The 14,118-nt window shown below is 38.7% G+C and overlaps 1 protein-coding gene across 4 annotated transcripts in view; it reads left to right on the top strand.

Moving 5' to 3' along the window:
* Positions 1-1,369: 1,369 nt before the first annotated feature.
* Tasor2 (transcription activation suppressor family member 2) overlaps positions 1,370-14,118 on the top strand; it is a 61,405-nt gene continuing 48,656 nt past the window's right edge. For 2 of the 4 annotated variants that reach the window (XM_074056727.1, XM_074056726.1), the window contains exon 1: positions 1,370-1,762. Coding sequence is in view for 2 of the 4 variants with exons in the window: in XM_074056724.1 (XP_073912825.1) it covers positions 9,848-9,852 (5 nt within the window). In the remaining 2 variants the exon portion in view is untranslated. Of the gene's footprint in view, positions 1,763-9,700; positions 9,853-14,118 lie in introns of those variants that run through there. The other 2 variants (XM_074056724.1, XM_074056723.1) reach the window with 2 other exon arrangements.

Raw genomic sequence — 14,118 nt, 5'->3', positions numbered from 1 at the left:
TGGGACTCATTATTCTGGAGGCTGGGAAGTCCATGATGGAAGAGCTACACCTGGTGAGCACCTTTATGTTACATGGTAATATGGTGAAAATGCAAGCAAGGACACATGAGAGAAAAATCAGGCAAAATTCATACTTTTATCTGCAACTCACTCCCATTATTAACTCATTCCTGCAATAATGGCATTAATGCATTCATCAGAGTACAGCCCTCATGACCTAATCAACATTTAAAGGTCCTGACTCTAAACACTGTTGCAACGGCAATTAAATTTCAACATGAGTTTTGAAGGGGACATTCAAACTATTAGCAGGGGCAGCATTGATTAGAAGACATAGAAGGGAGTTTCTAAAGTACTGGCAGTGTTCTATTTCTTGACCTAGGTGATGGTTTCATAAATATTTAAGAAGAATCATAAAGCTGTACATTCTGGATTTGTATACTTTTAATAGTTATAATTCTCTACATTTATAGCAACCTTCTTGAGTTCTTAAAAGGCTTATCTTCACTTCTTCTCAGGGCTCTTACTTGCTCTGCCTTCTGCTTAGAAAGCTCTATTCTCCAGATCGTCTGAAGATTCATTTGGTTATTTTTATCTTTCAACTTTTCATGTCCCGTTTTTATCAAGGCCTTTAAAAAAAGTTCTGCCTCTTCTGCTCTGGCCTCTACCCTCCAACCCATTCACCAGCATTTCATTTTCACAGCGTGTATTATTTGAAATTTTACTTTTCTCATTGCAGTGTATTTTGCATTCGCTTCCAGAATAAATTTCATATGGGCAGGGTCCTTGTTTACCCTGTTCATGATTGTAACCCCAGTATCTAATACAGCGTCTGGGCACAGTAAACAAACTATCCCATTGAATCTCTTTGTATTCCCAACACAAGGTGTGGTCCCTGGTTTGGTAACCCTTAATCTCTGTCGATGATGCTTTATGTCGTAAAGACAGATCTCATGACCTTAAGGTCACCCTAGCGCCCTACACGTAGACCATAAAGTTCTAGAATCCTAGGGAAGTAGCACAGAGACCTCGTTTTACATGAATTTAGTCTTATAAAACTAAAACAACGGAGAGACTTCGACATGTCGCGTTTGAGACAGGCCAGGTGAGACTCAAGAGACGCAGGCGCCGGGCGAGCGCGAACTGCGAACCAACTCCACTGTACCCTCAAACGTGCCATGGCAGTCTCCCAGCACGCGCCTTCTCTACCAGTCTCGCGAGATGCGTTAGGCGCTGGGCTCGGCCGTCCAATCCGAAGCGAGCTGTGGCCTCGCGCCTGCGCAGAGAGGAGAAGCAAGCGCAACGTGGACGGCGACGGCAATTTGCGCCTGCGCCTTGGGTTCGCCTCGGTGATTGGTTCCTGTCTCTTGGGGGACGCCGCAGTTCAGTTTTCACTTTCTCTCTTTTCTGCTCCCCCCCCGTCCCCCCCCCAGTCTTTTTCCTTTGGCCGTGAGGTTTTACTTCCGGTTGCTAGAGCCAGGCACTGGAGAAAGTCGACACGTTCTTTCAGGTGGCCTGGCGTCCCGAGCAGATTGTCGCCTGTGACCCTGAGGGGGCGACGGGCGCGAGCCCGGGCGCGACGACAAGAGCGCGGCGTCTCTCGGAGGGGCTGCCTGTGGGGCGGGCGGGAGACGCTGCCTTGTGCTGTGCACTTAGTTGTTGGCTGACCGCCAGGCAGGAGAAGAAAGCGCACAGGGGCTGGAGAAGCAAGCTTAGCGTGATCTGACATCAAGGCGACGCGCGGCGGTAGAGCCTAGCACAGGTAAACCCCCTCCCGTGTTGGGGCGCCGGGGCGCGGACGTCCACGGACACCCGCTGAGAAGCGAGCGGGTCCCTGGGCGGAGCGCGCCGCTAGGGGCTGCACCGCGAGGACTCGGGGGCGGTGGGCGCGCGGGGTCGTCTCACCTGTTAGCGGAGCCCCGGGGTGCGCGGGGGGAGGGGTCGGCGACGGTCGGAGTCCTTTATGCGCGGTGGCTTTGTAGGGGGTGACCCGTGTGCGGCCAGACTCAGTTTCCCTGCCTTAGAGGTCTTGATCTTGATCGTGGAACGAGTTAGTGGAGGGTTTCGGCGTCTGAAGTCTCAGAGTCGGTTTGCGTTGCCTGCCAGAGGACAGCTTCATCTTTGGGGGTACGAGAATAAGTTCTTGGCTGGAGTTTCTCTCCGTGGGTTTGCACTGGCCAGGAAATCGCTTCCTAAGGGCTCTTTGTGAAGCCAGCTGCTCGCGTTAATTTTTGGAGAGACCCTGGCGGTGCGTGACCCTTTTTTAAAGTGTAAAAGAGGTCTCTCGTAGGGAAGGTTCTTTAGCTGCAGACTGGAATCAGGCATAAAGAATCTTACAACAGAGGGATTCCTACAACCCAGCAGTTTGTCGCAAAGCTGCACCAACTAGGACTTTGTAGGAGAACGTGGCTGGTGAACCTTAGCATTTGAGGAGGATACTGTCAAAATTCTCAATTTTCTTTTAATCACGACTTTCTATTTGAAATCCGTAAGTTTAAGTAAACCACTCTTACAAACTTAGTTCTCTTTGTAAGGTAAAACTAGAATGGTAAGGTTTATGAAAAATGTTCCCTAAGCTTAAGTGTTGGACAAAGTGCATGGTATTATTGTAATAGCATTAATGATCTGAGGCCCCACACTATTCCCCTGAGAAAGCATTGAAAGGGAAAAAGGGTGTGTGATAGTTAACATTATAGAACCTCAGACTTGGGGTAATTCGATCTAAGAGATTTATTACAAAGCAAATGTTCCTTAATAATGTAAGAGTACCGTTGTGTTCAAAAACTGCCTTTAGAAGTGGTTAGCTCTACATAGTATTTCCAGTGCAGCGGTAACTGCCCAGGCCAGAAAAGGAAGACAAAGACAGTCAGTGTCTGAAATGTGTTTTCAGGGCATTTGCCCAAATGTAACTAATTGTCTTTTAAAAGAAATATATCATGACCATCCCCTGTAGCCCAAATATATTTGCTTTAATGAATTAAAATCTGCAAGGTGCCTAAAAACTTGCCTGGTAGTGTTTATTAGATATCGTGTAATGTCTCTCGTGCATGTATTTATCTTTTGTTTCTCTGTTGGTGAAGAGTTATTTTCAAGATTTCCTTATAACAATGCTGCAGTGATTTTATCCTACTGCTGCTATTATAAACATGCTTCAAATGCTATGTATGGTAGCATTTCTGTAGAACTGAGTCTAGAGAATACTCCAGTATTCTGCTAAATTGCTCTCAAATGATTGTACTCTTTTAAATTCACTCTCTCAAAAGGTGTGTTTTCATCTCCCTACTATACAGCCCTGGAAGGTAATGGTATTTTAAAAATACTTTATCCATGTAATAATTGAAAGAAAAGGTCTCGTTTTAATTTTTATTTTCCTTGGTGAATAATAAAGTCAAATATTTCTGGCCAGGTTCACTTGTCCTTTGCTTACCTGGATCTGAGCACTTCTTTGCTCCATTTTGCTAATTACCATACTGTTTTAGTTTTTGTAGTTTTATTATGTATCTTGGTATTTTCTTTTGGAAAGAGCTTTGGGTTCTTTAGCATTTTTCTTGCAGATGAAATTTAGAATCATCTCTTCAAGTGCTGTAGAAAATCTTGTTGAGATGTTGTGATTGCATTGAACTCATGTATTAATTTGAGAAGAGATATTCTTTTGAGGTTTTCCATCTGGGAGAATAGGTATGTCTTCCTGTATATTTACTGTTTTGTTTTTTGTTTTTTTAACAGTGTATTTGTGTATCTTGCTTAATAGAACAGGTACCTTAGAAACCTTTTGTGTGTGTCTCACCCAGAAGGAAAACATTCCTTGCCCTATCACCAAAGTCATTATTAATTTTATGTAAGTTATTGCCTTTATTTATACAGTTTTATTATATATATATTTCCTTAATTAAGATTGTTTTATTTCATTCTGATTTTTGAAGTTTATTCAAATAGAATCACACTGTGTGTTCTTTGAATTAGTTTTGTTAAGCATGTCTTTGACAGTCATCAATATTGAAGTATGTGCCTGTAGTTCAGCAATTCAGAAACTTTTTGGTTTCTGGACTTCTTTACACATTTAAAAACTATTGAGGACCCCAAAGACCTCTTGTTTATATGTTTTATCTACTGCTTATGTGGATTATATCTATTTATATTTTTGATATAATAATGTATGTATTTGTTGGTACCTTAAAAATAAGCCCATTACATTTTTTAACAAATAATATTTTTAATAAAAAATAGCTGCTTTTCCCTCCCCAAAAAATTAGTGGCAAGAGTGGTATTATACATTTTCACTTTTTTTTTGGTAGACATGATCTCCCTATGTAGTTTTAGCTAACTGAATGTTTTCTTCTATATTATGTTTAGTAATGTTTTCCTTACTTTTTCTATTTGGTACTTGTTTTCTCTTACTAATTTATAGACATTTTTTATATATATGTATATATATACATATATATAAAGTATATTATATATATGTACACACAAATTGATAAATTCTTACTGTTACTAAAAAATTAAAATCATTTATTTAAACAGTTAAAAATACCTGAAGTATATGTTGGGAAAAAAAATCTTTCTTCCCTATACTTAACCAACTCACCATCCTTGCTCCTGGTATTATTCTTCTTCCTTCCAGTGCTTTTTTTGAGTGGGTGAATGTATATGTTTATATTTCTAATATCTTACCCTAATTTTTACTATACCATATATCTCCTCCATACACCCATGTATTTTGGAAGACCTTCACAAGTAAGTGATAGAAAAATGCTTGTTCTACAGCATAGGAAAGCACAACTTTCCATTATGCCATTTGTACCAGTGTTTTAGCTAGGCTGTAGTAAAATGCTGTTTATTGGGCTTTTAGATTGTAGGGTGTCTTTACATACTCTGGATATTGATCTTTGGAAATTAAATAAGTTACAAGTACAGTTTGCCCACTTAGTCACAGATTTATTACACATATTTTTGACCAAGCAAGGTCAAAAATAGTAAATTTTTAAAAATAAAAATAAACTTATTTTAAAAAAATTTAAGTTCCTGGCCACACATTATACAGCTCAGTTGATGAGCTTGTTACTGTCAGTTTTGTTCAAATCATCGTATGATCTATCGAGTTTCCTGTCCTTAAGTTTGTGAAAATACACCTCCCAAAAAGCAAATGCTGCCCCAAAAGCAAGGTGAAAGTTATGAAAATTCTCCCAAGCCAAAAAGGGCACATAAAAGGCTTAAGTGATAAAAGTGAAAACTGTAGATTTGTTGAAAGGCAGAAGTTGGCCAATGTTACGGGAAAAATGAATCAAGCATCCACAGTGTTCAAAATAAAGAGCATGAAATAAAATCTAATTTTTGGTGAGCAGAATTAATGTGTGCAGCAGTAATTGTTGTGAAAGTAATGTGACCTCCATGTGGTTTCAAGTTATGGGTGCTCAAACCTACTGTACATACAATACAGATAAATTTGAGTAATTTCAGAGTACTGAACTCTGCATCCTGAGTATTTATGGTTTTTCCTCAGTGGTGGTCTGCTTGGAATCATACACTCCCGACAAGGGTCTCTTGTGCCTTTTCTCTGGTGTTTTGTGATGAGTAAGAAGTTCTTAACTTTAGCTGGGCGCCTGTGGCTTGCACCTGTAATCCTAGTTACTTGAGTGGCAGAGACCAGGAGGATTGAGGTACAAGGTCAGCCCAGGCAAATAGTTCGAGAGACCCTAAACAAGGGGGTTTGGTGGAGTGACTCAGGTGGTAGAGCGCCTGCCTCACAACTGTGAGACCCTGAGTTCAAACCCCAGTACTACCCAAAAAAAAAAAAAAACAAAACTTTAAAATATACTTAAATTTGTCAGTCTTTTCCTTGTAAAGATATTCTTGTATATTTTTCTTTAAAAATGTTTAGAGATTTCTCTTTCACGTTTATAAACTTAGAATTGTTATTTGTGTGTGTAGATAAAATTTAACTTGATTCTCTTGGGGATAACTCATTGTAGAACTTGTCATTGAATTCTCCAGGGCCTGTCTATGGTTTTGTTGGTGGCAGATGGTTGACTACTGATCTTAATTTCTTTAGTGGTTGCAAGAGTACTCAAATTTAAAAAAAAGTCAGGTTTAGTAAATTAGGATTTTTTACTACTCAGTTTTGTCTAGATTTCAGTATTTATCAGTTGTTAGAAGTGCTTTCTATCTTTAATGTGGGAAGCATATATAATTATGTCTCATTTTTCAATTTTGATATTGACTATTTCTGTTCCCACTACTGTATCCCCTTTTGTTTTAGTTCTTCTTGCCTATAGTTTTATGTTATTTTAATTAATCATACTTTTTAATGTATGATTAAAATTTATAAATCATAGTTTTTTTAAATTAATCATACATTTTTATGTTCATTTTAATTTTCATTTGTTAAGCTATTTCTATGTAACTATAAATTTATATACACATATATTTTAGGTCAAACAAGGAGCCCCAAGTAGTGGGGCTCATGCCTGTAATTCTAGCTACTCAGGAGGCAGAGATCAGGAGGAGAGCCATTTAAGGCCAGTCTAGGCAAATAGTTCATGAAATCTTAACTTGAAAATTCTCAATACAAAAAAGGGCTAGGGAGTGGCCCAAGTTGTAGAGTACCTGCCTAGCAAGCGTGAGACCCTGAGTTCAAATCCCAGCACCACCAAAAAACAAAACAAAAGAGTGGTGGGGCTGGAGATACAGCTTACTGGTAGCATGGATTTCTAGCATGCTTGAGACCCTGGGTTTAATCCTAGCACTGCTAAAAAATAAAAACGCAGTATCTTTTGAAGAAAAAGAAAAATCCTCTGTTTCGGTCTACAGAGTTCTGGGATTATGAATCTGTATCAGCACATCTGGCTGGAAATTTTTAAATCTGTTTTAAAAATCTCTAGGTATGGAACATTTTGGTCCATTTGCATTTAATGCAATTGCTGTTTGTATTTTGCTTGCCTGTTCTCTATTTCTTGCCTTTCTTGTTATTTTATGTTGATTTAAGATCTTATTCCACTTTTTCATCCTACTTGTTTCATTTTATAATTTTTCTAGAAATATGCACCTTTGAGTTCAAAATTTAAATTTACCAATAGCTTTACCTAAGAATTGTTAAACTTCATTCAGTCTCTTCATGATTTATGTTATTGTTTTCATGCATTTGAATTCTTTTAAAAATTATTACCAGATAGATGGGAGCCTGTTTAGAATTACTGTGTTTTGCAGTGCTCATTTATGTTTCCTACATTTTTACTACTATTCCTTCTTCTATGCATCTGGAACCATCTTCTGGTTAACATGCTTCCCTTGTTAGGGCTTTTATTGAAAGTCTGTTGATGATGAACAGTCTTGTTCACAAGAAATTATCTTTATTTTATTGTCATTCTTGAAAAATATTTTTGCTGAATAGACTTTTAGGTTGGAGATTGTCTGAGTGTTCTGGAGAGCTTATTTAACTATAGTCACCTGTTAGTTGTAGGTTCCTTTTTCTCTGACTGTATTTTTCTCTTTGTCTTTAGCATTCTGGTATGTCACTGTGATGTATCCTTATCTTGCTTGGGATTGTTTGGCTACTTACATCTGTAAATTGAAAGTTTTCAAATATGGTTATTGGCTATTAATAATTTCAGTAATTTGAATATCTAATTTTTATTTATCTTACTATATTAGGATAAATTTTTCATCATGTACATGGTAAATAGTCTGTTCTTTGTTCTTTTTCTTTTGCCTCCTACAGCTTCCCCAACAGAATGCATTGCCAAACTTTTGAGTTTTTAAGAATTTGTTAAGTGAAAAGTAAAATGATAAATCTCTGGTACTGGTCTTAGAGGGTGGAGCTATGACTAGGCTTAGTTTATTTCATTATTATTGGTTTAGTTAAATGTTTTTTTCCATTTAGACCAGTGTTAGCAAATATTTTTATAGTTTTCAAATGTATTTGTGTAAGTTGTCTCTGGCAATGTTTAATTTTAGAAATCTTTTCCCTGAATTTGTGCACATATACTCTTTGTTCCCAGTATTCTTTTTTTTAAAATTGTATTCCCTAAAAGATTACTTATTTTTTATCAGTCTTTTGAAAGAGCCAGCTTTTGCCTTTATTGATTAAGTTGATTGGATTTTTGTTTTTATTTTTAAATTGGTTTCTTTTTAAAATTGCTGCTTTTATCACAAGAAACGTGCCTAGGGTGCATTTTCTGTTTTCCGCTAATGAGATTACAAGCATTTAATTGGAGAACTAAATCCCTTGCTAATAGTCTACATTCTATTCCTTGGCCTGGTGAAATAGACTCTGTTTAGAGCCTTTGATGTACACCTGCTCCCTCCTTAGGAGAAGGAATAGTTAAGACCCCAACTCTTGAGGCTAGTTTGTTCATTTGAGGTACCTGCTTCACCCCAGTGCATATTCCCTCCTTATCTGTGCTCAGGGCACAGGTTGATAGTTTTATGCTAAGTACAAATTCTTAAGTTTGGTTTGATGAAGAGTCAGAATAATGTTCATTAACTTTATGTAGATGTCTTAAAAGTCACCATATTGGGCTGGAGGTGGGGTGTACCCAGTGGTAGAGTGCTTGCCCAGCATGCTGGAGGCCTGGGATTTAATCTTCAGTGGGAGAAAGGGGCAAGTATGGTCTGTGAAGAATTTGTTAACTTTTCTATACAGCCTATCAAGAAAAAAGTCGATAGGTAGAAAATTATAAGCATCAGTCAACTTTTTACAATAGATCAGATTTTGAGAATCTGAGAAATTGAATGTTAACCCTATAAGCAGCTACAGTTAAATGAAAAAGTCATAGTATGTAGGTGTAATTCATTTTACTCAATAATTCCAAAAACTTTTTAAAAAGGCAATTTCCAGTGGATAAACTAAAATACCTTAGGTGAACTTGCTATTTAAAGTAGGACATAATGAAGTATATGTAATTTATGAATTTAATTAATTTGCTTTATGAGTTCAAATTATCCTGCATATGCTGTCTACAACACAATAATAGTGATGATTCATAAGATCTACTAATTAGGTTTTCATTTAGGAAACACATATAGATTTTGTAGTTATGGTTAAAACGTAATGTTAATGAATCAAAAGTGAAGCTGACCTTAGAGCAGAACAAATACTTCGCTTCCCACCCGTTTGATTTTATTTTTGGTGAGTTTTATAGGGCTGCATAGTTTAGTGGGGGAGAGGAACAACCCCCGCCCATTTCAAATGCTGTTATCAGCATCTCTTCAGGATATATGAAGTATTCAAAACCATATTCAATTGGCCTTTTATTTTTGTAAATTAAAAACTGATGCCCATGGAAGTGCAGTCAGCAAGGTTGTATAGAGGACAGCGGTGGCTTATAGAACTTGGCGGCCGTAATGAGAGGGCCAGGCAGAGATTTGCAGTCTAGCAGACTTACTGGGGACCTGCGGCAGAACGGATGCCTAAGAAAATTGGATTGGGTCTTGGAGTGATGATTGTAAGAAACAACAAAAACCATCCTCCAGCTAGGTTTTTGTGACATTCCGGAAACCAGGACTGAGGGCAGGAGGCTCGCTGTCCCATCCTCAGCTCTGAGGACTGCGCTTGCTCGGGTCTGCTGGTCCTAAGACCCTGCCAGCTCTGCATGGTGTGCGGTGCCCCAGGGCCCTGAGGCGGGCAGTTCCGGGGCTCAGCTCAGCTCGTGGACCTCCACCGCCTCGTTGCCTCTGTTGACTTTCAAAAGGCACCGCCCTTGCCCCGCGCCCTGCACGCGCGCACACTCCCGCCCTGCCCCCTCCCCCGCCCCTGCTGCCTGTGTGGGCCTCCCCCTGCAGCCCTGCTGTGGGAGGGGGCAGAAGGGCTGCTGTCCGGGCAGAGGCACTGCCCCCTCCCCCATACACCATGAGGTAAGGAGAGAAAGGGCCTGGGTCTCCCTTCAGCTGCTGTGGGGTGCTCTGAGACCCCTTGAGGCCGGCTCACCTGGTTCACCTACAGAGGCGGCTTGCTCTAGAGCGCTGGGCGCAAAGGAGACCTCGAAAATGTACGGACTCTTGCGAGGGGGGCTATCCAATGAGGCTTTGGCAGAAACAGATCGGGTCCCTGGTAGAGTCCAGATAATGACAGATGGTACCAGGTGATATAGACATATTTGTACAGTTCGTGAAAGTTTATTGGGTGCCTTCACTCCTGATTCTTACTGGATTGTGCTCATGATGGTTGTGAACTCCCTGCAGAACTCGTGTGTGAGTGTTGTGTGTGTGTAAACCTACTACAGTGGAGATTTTTGTTGTTTGTGACAGGACCTCACTGTGTAGCTCAGGCTAGCTCTGGTTTTGGTTTTGTTTTGGTTGGACTGGAGTTTGAACTCTGAGTGTTAAGGCTTGCAAAGCAGACTATCACTTGAGCCACACCTCCTGTCTATTTTGCTGTGGTTATTTTGGAGATGAGGGCTCCTGAACTGTTTGTTAGGGCTGGCCTCAAACCACGATCTTCCAGATCTCAACCTCCCAAATAGTTAGGATTACTGTTAGGAGCCACTGGTGTCTGGCTCCAGGCTGGCTTTGAATTCATAGTCTTCCTGCTTCGGTCTCCAGATTCCTGGAATTACAGGCAAGTACCACCATTCCAGGCAAGAAGCAAGGATAAGTGTTTTGTTTGTTTGTTTGTTTGTTTGTTTGTTTGAGACAGAATCATGCCATGTAGTCCAGGCTAGCCTCAAACTCATGATCCTCCTTCCTCAGCCTCCTTAATGCTGGGATTACAGACAGTGCTACCATAACCGGCTGAGGTCATCTTTTGAAATGTAGAATAATTCCAAATGGACTTTTCATTTCAAATAATAATGAGTGGTACTTATTTTTATTTGTATTTCTTTTGTGTATGAATTTGACTTCAGAAAATATTTAAACTTTTGCACATGGGAGAATTTTAAATTAATTTTTAAAATTTTGTGAAATAGTACATTGCTCATTCTGTAGTATTGTCAGTTTCTTAATAGGGACACTTTGTTTTTATGGGTCTCTATTGTTTTAGCTTATGGGAAATACTCTTTGTTCTCTGTTTTTTCTTCATTATAAAAATTCTAACTTGTGCTACTTTAGAGCTATTGGAGTTCTTTTTTCCAAAATGAATATAGCTTTATTTTACTCAGATTATATTTTTGCTAAAATTTTAGATAATATATAAAACTGTAAAAAATGAAGCAAAAATTACCTGTACTTGACCCACCCATAGATAACTTCATAGAGTTATCTACTGTGGTTTTAGGAACTCTGCTGAACACTAAGAGACTTTGGTGAACAAGACCCTGTATCTGCCTCTGTGCACCTTACATTGTAGTGGGGAGAAAAGAGTATGTTGTAATGAATACTTTAAAGAAAACTCCACTTTACCTGGGATAATCAGAGAGTTTATCTCAGGGAGTATTTTCCAGGTGTTATTAATGCAAGCAGACCTGAGACATGAGAGTGGGAGAAAGCATTCCAGTTGGAAATAATAGTTTGTATACAGGCCTTAAATGAGGAAAGAACTTAAAGTGGAAAGACCAGTGTAGCTGGAACTTACTAGTAAGTCAGGAGATAAGAAATAAGCAGGGACCAAATGATACTTGTCCTCAGCAGGGAGCCCATGTTGTATTCTAAGGGCAGTGGGAGAGGGGTGTTTTGTTTTGTTTTGTTTTGCGGTACTGGGGTTTGAACTCAGAGCCTATGCCTTGAGCCACTCCACTAGCCATTTTTTGTGATGAGATAGGGTCTTGTGAAGTATTTGCCTGGGTTGGCTTCAAACCTCCTGATCTCTGCCTTCTGAGTAGCTAAGATTATAGGTGTGAGCCACCAGCGCCCAGTGTAAGGGATTTTAGGTAGAGAAATAAAGTGATCTTGGAAACTAACTGGTAAATTCAGTAAATACTCATTGAGTCCATACTGTGGACTAGGCACTGTTTTAAGTGCTAATGATAAATCATTGAAAAGGACCACACCTCTATATTCATGAAGGTAATCTAGTCATAGGAAGACAGTAGGATAAACAAGAACAATATCAAATGTTGATAAGTCCTGAGCAGCCATAACCATTATTCAGATTGTGTTGTGTGTTCCTTAAGACTTGATGTATATACCCAATGCTATTCTTTTGTAGTTTGCCTTTCTTTCTCCTACACAATTCATGGTAGAACTTTTTCTATCTTATTAAATAAGCAGCTTTCTTTTACGTGGGGCAGCTTAATTTGTTTTAAAATATGATAAAAACATGTACAAATAAAAAATACTGTACAGCAACAAAAATTTGCACATTACAAGGCATCTGGTAGGAAAAATTTTATAATAACTTCCTTTTGACAATGTGATTTGTGGCTCTCATCCAGGACCAGATCAGCTTCTCTGATTTCTTTGTTATATAGTTATAAATTTATGGGTTTGCTGTTTATTGAACTGAACAATATTCCTAGGATGGTCCTTAATTGATTTCTGTTAATATTTTAATGTGCTGATTAGTTATCGTTGACAATGTGTATATGTAGGACTGTAGTTATCAACAGTCATAAGAAATAGTCTATATATTTCTTATGTTTTCTTTGTCAGGTTTTGGTATTAGCATTGATTGCTTTGTTAGAATTGGGAGCCTTTTTCCCCCATGTTTTGGAACAGATTAAATACCATAAATGTTCATTATTTTTTCATTCAGTTATTAAATGCATATGTGCCCAACACTTAGTATGTGCCATCATTGAGCTGAATACTAATTAATTAGTGGTAAATAAAGCACATAATTCCTGCAGTCATGGGGCTTAATTTATTAAGGAAAGACATTAACAAGGTAATTATAAATTGTAAATCATTGTAAGTATTCTCGGGGGAAAAAAGGGCAAAGACTAAGTGCAGTAGCACATGCCTGTAGTCCAGCTAATGGGAAGAATAAGGTAGGAGGATAGCTTGAGCCCAGGAATCACAGGCCAGCTCAGCAATGTAGTAAGATTCTGTCTCAGAAAGGAGGGGGTGGAGGGGAAAGGTGCTCTGAGAGAATATCATTGACAATGAAATTTAGATTGCTTTTTTTTTTTGTTTTGCTGCGGTTGTGACTCAAGTGGTAGAGCCTCTGCCTAGCCATTGCAAGGCTCTGAGTTCAATCCCTAGTATCACCAAAAAGAAAAAAAGATTGTATTTTTTTGTGTGTTTGAGTAAATTGTTATTGAGTACATATGCACTAAAAGTTAATTCTTTTTAAATTAATCAAATAAGCCAGGTATAGTGGCACATGCCTGAAATCCCAACACTCGGGAGACTAAGGCAGGAGGATCACAAGTTTAAGGACAGTCTGGCTACATAGCAGTACCTTGTCTCAAAAATAATAAATATATATTAAATATTTGTTATGTATTTAGGGATGTTGTGGATACATAGGAAAATGAAATGAATTATTCATAGTTACATAAATTAAAATAAAATAATGGGAAAATAGTAAGTACTCTAGTAAGTGGTATATACATATATTTTTTAAATTGTGATGATGATTGAACCCAGGGCCCTGTGCATTCAAATGACACACTTTATCACTGAGCTACACTGTCAGCCCTGGTGGTATTTTTTTGTGTGTGGGTATGGTGCTGGGAGTTGCACCCAGGGTCTTGCACCTACTGGACAAGTGCTCTACCACAGCCCTTAGGTAGTATATTTCTTAATTGCAGAAATTGAGACTTAACGGTAAGCAAACACATCTGGTTTAACATATCCAATTTTATACCTCATTGGAAATCCTTCTAGGGTTATAGTAAAAGAATATATATCCATAAAGATTAAGAGGGAAAAAGCAAGGAGAGTACAGGTAAAATCAGTATTTGAGAAATACTAAGGAAGTGGACAAGTATTAAATGATTTAGTAAACTAGAAAATGGCAGAGGTGTAAGAGAGATAAGCCAACAAAAAAACAAGCTAATTCTTACACAGCATCTGGAAGACACTCAGGAATTGGAAAAATATCAAGTATTTCTTAAAGCAAGAATATGGAATGAGGTGGAAATAGAAGGACTGGTTGATTGGCTCCTTGGATCCCCTTCTCCACATCCATCCATCTAGAAACTCTTCTCTACACTGACAGAAGAGTGAAGGCTTATACTCAGGTGACATTAATTAGACAGGCTCTAGAGAGCCATCCTGCGGGTAAAAGCACTTAAGTAA

Source organism: Castor canadensis, chromosome 15, assembly GCF_047511655.1.
Source record: "Castor canadensis chromosome 15, mCasCan1.hap1v2, whole genome shotgun sequence".
NCBI classification, from domain to species: domain Eukaryota; kingdom Metazoa; phylum Chordata; class Mammalia; order Rodentia; family Castoridae; genus Castor; species Castor canadensis.
Note: the sequence above shows the minus strand (reverse complement) of the source record. Positions and strands in the feature narration are given on the sequence as shown.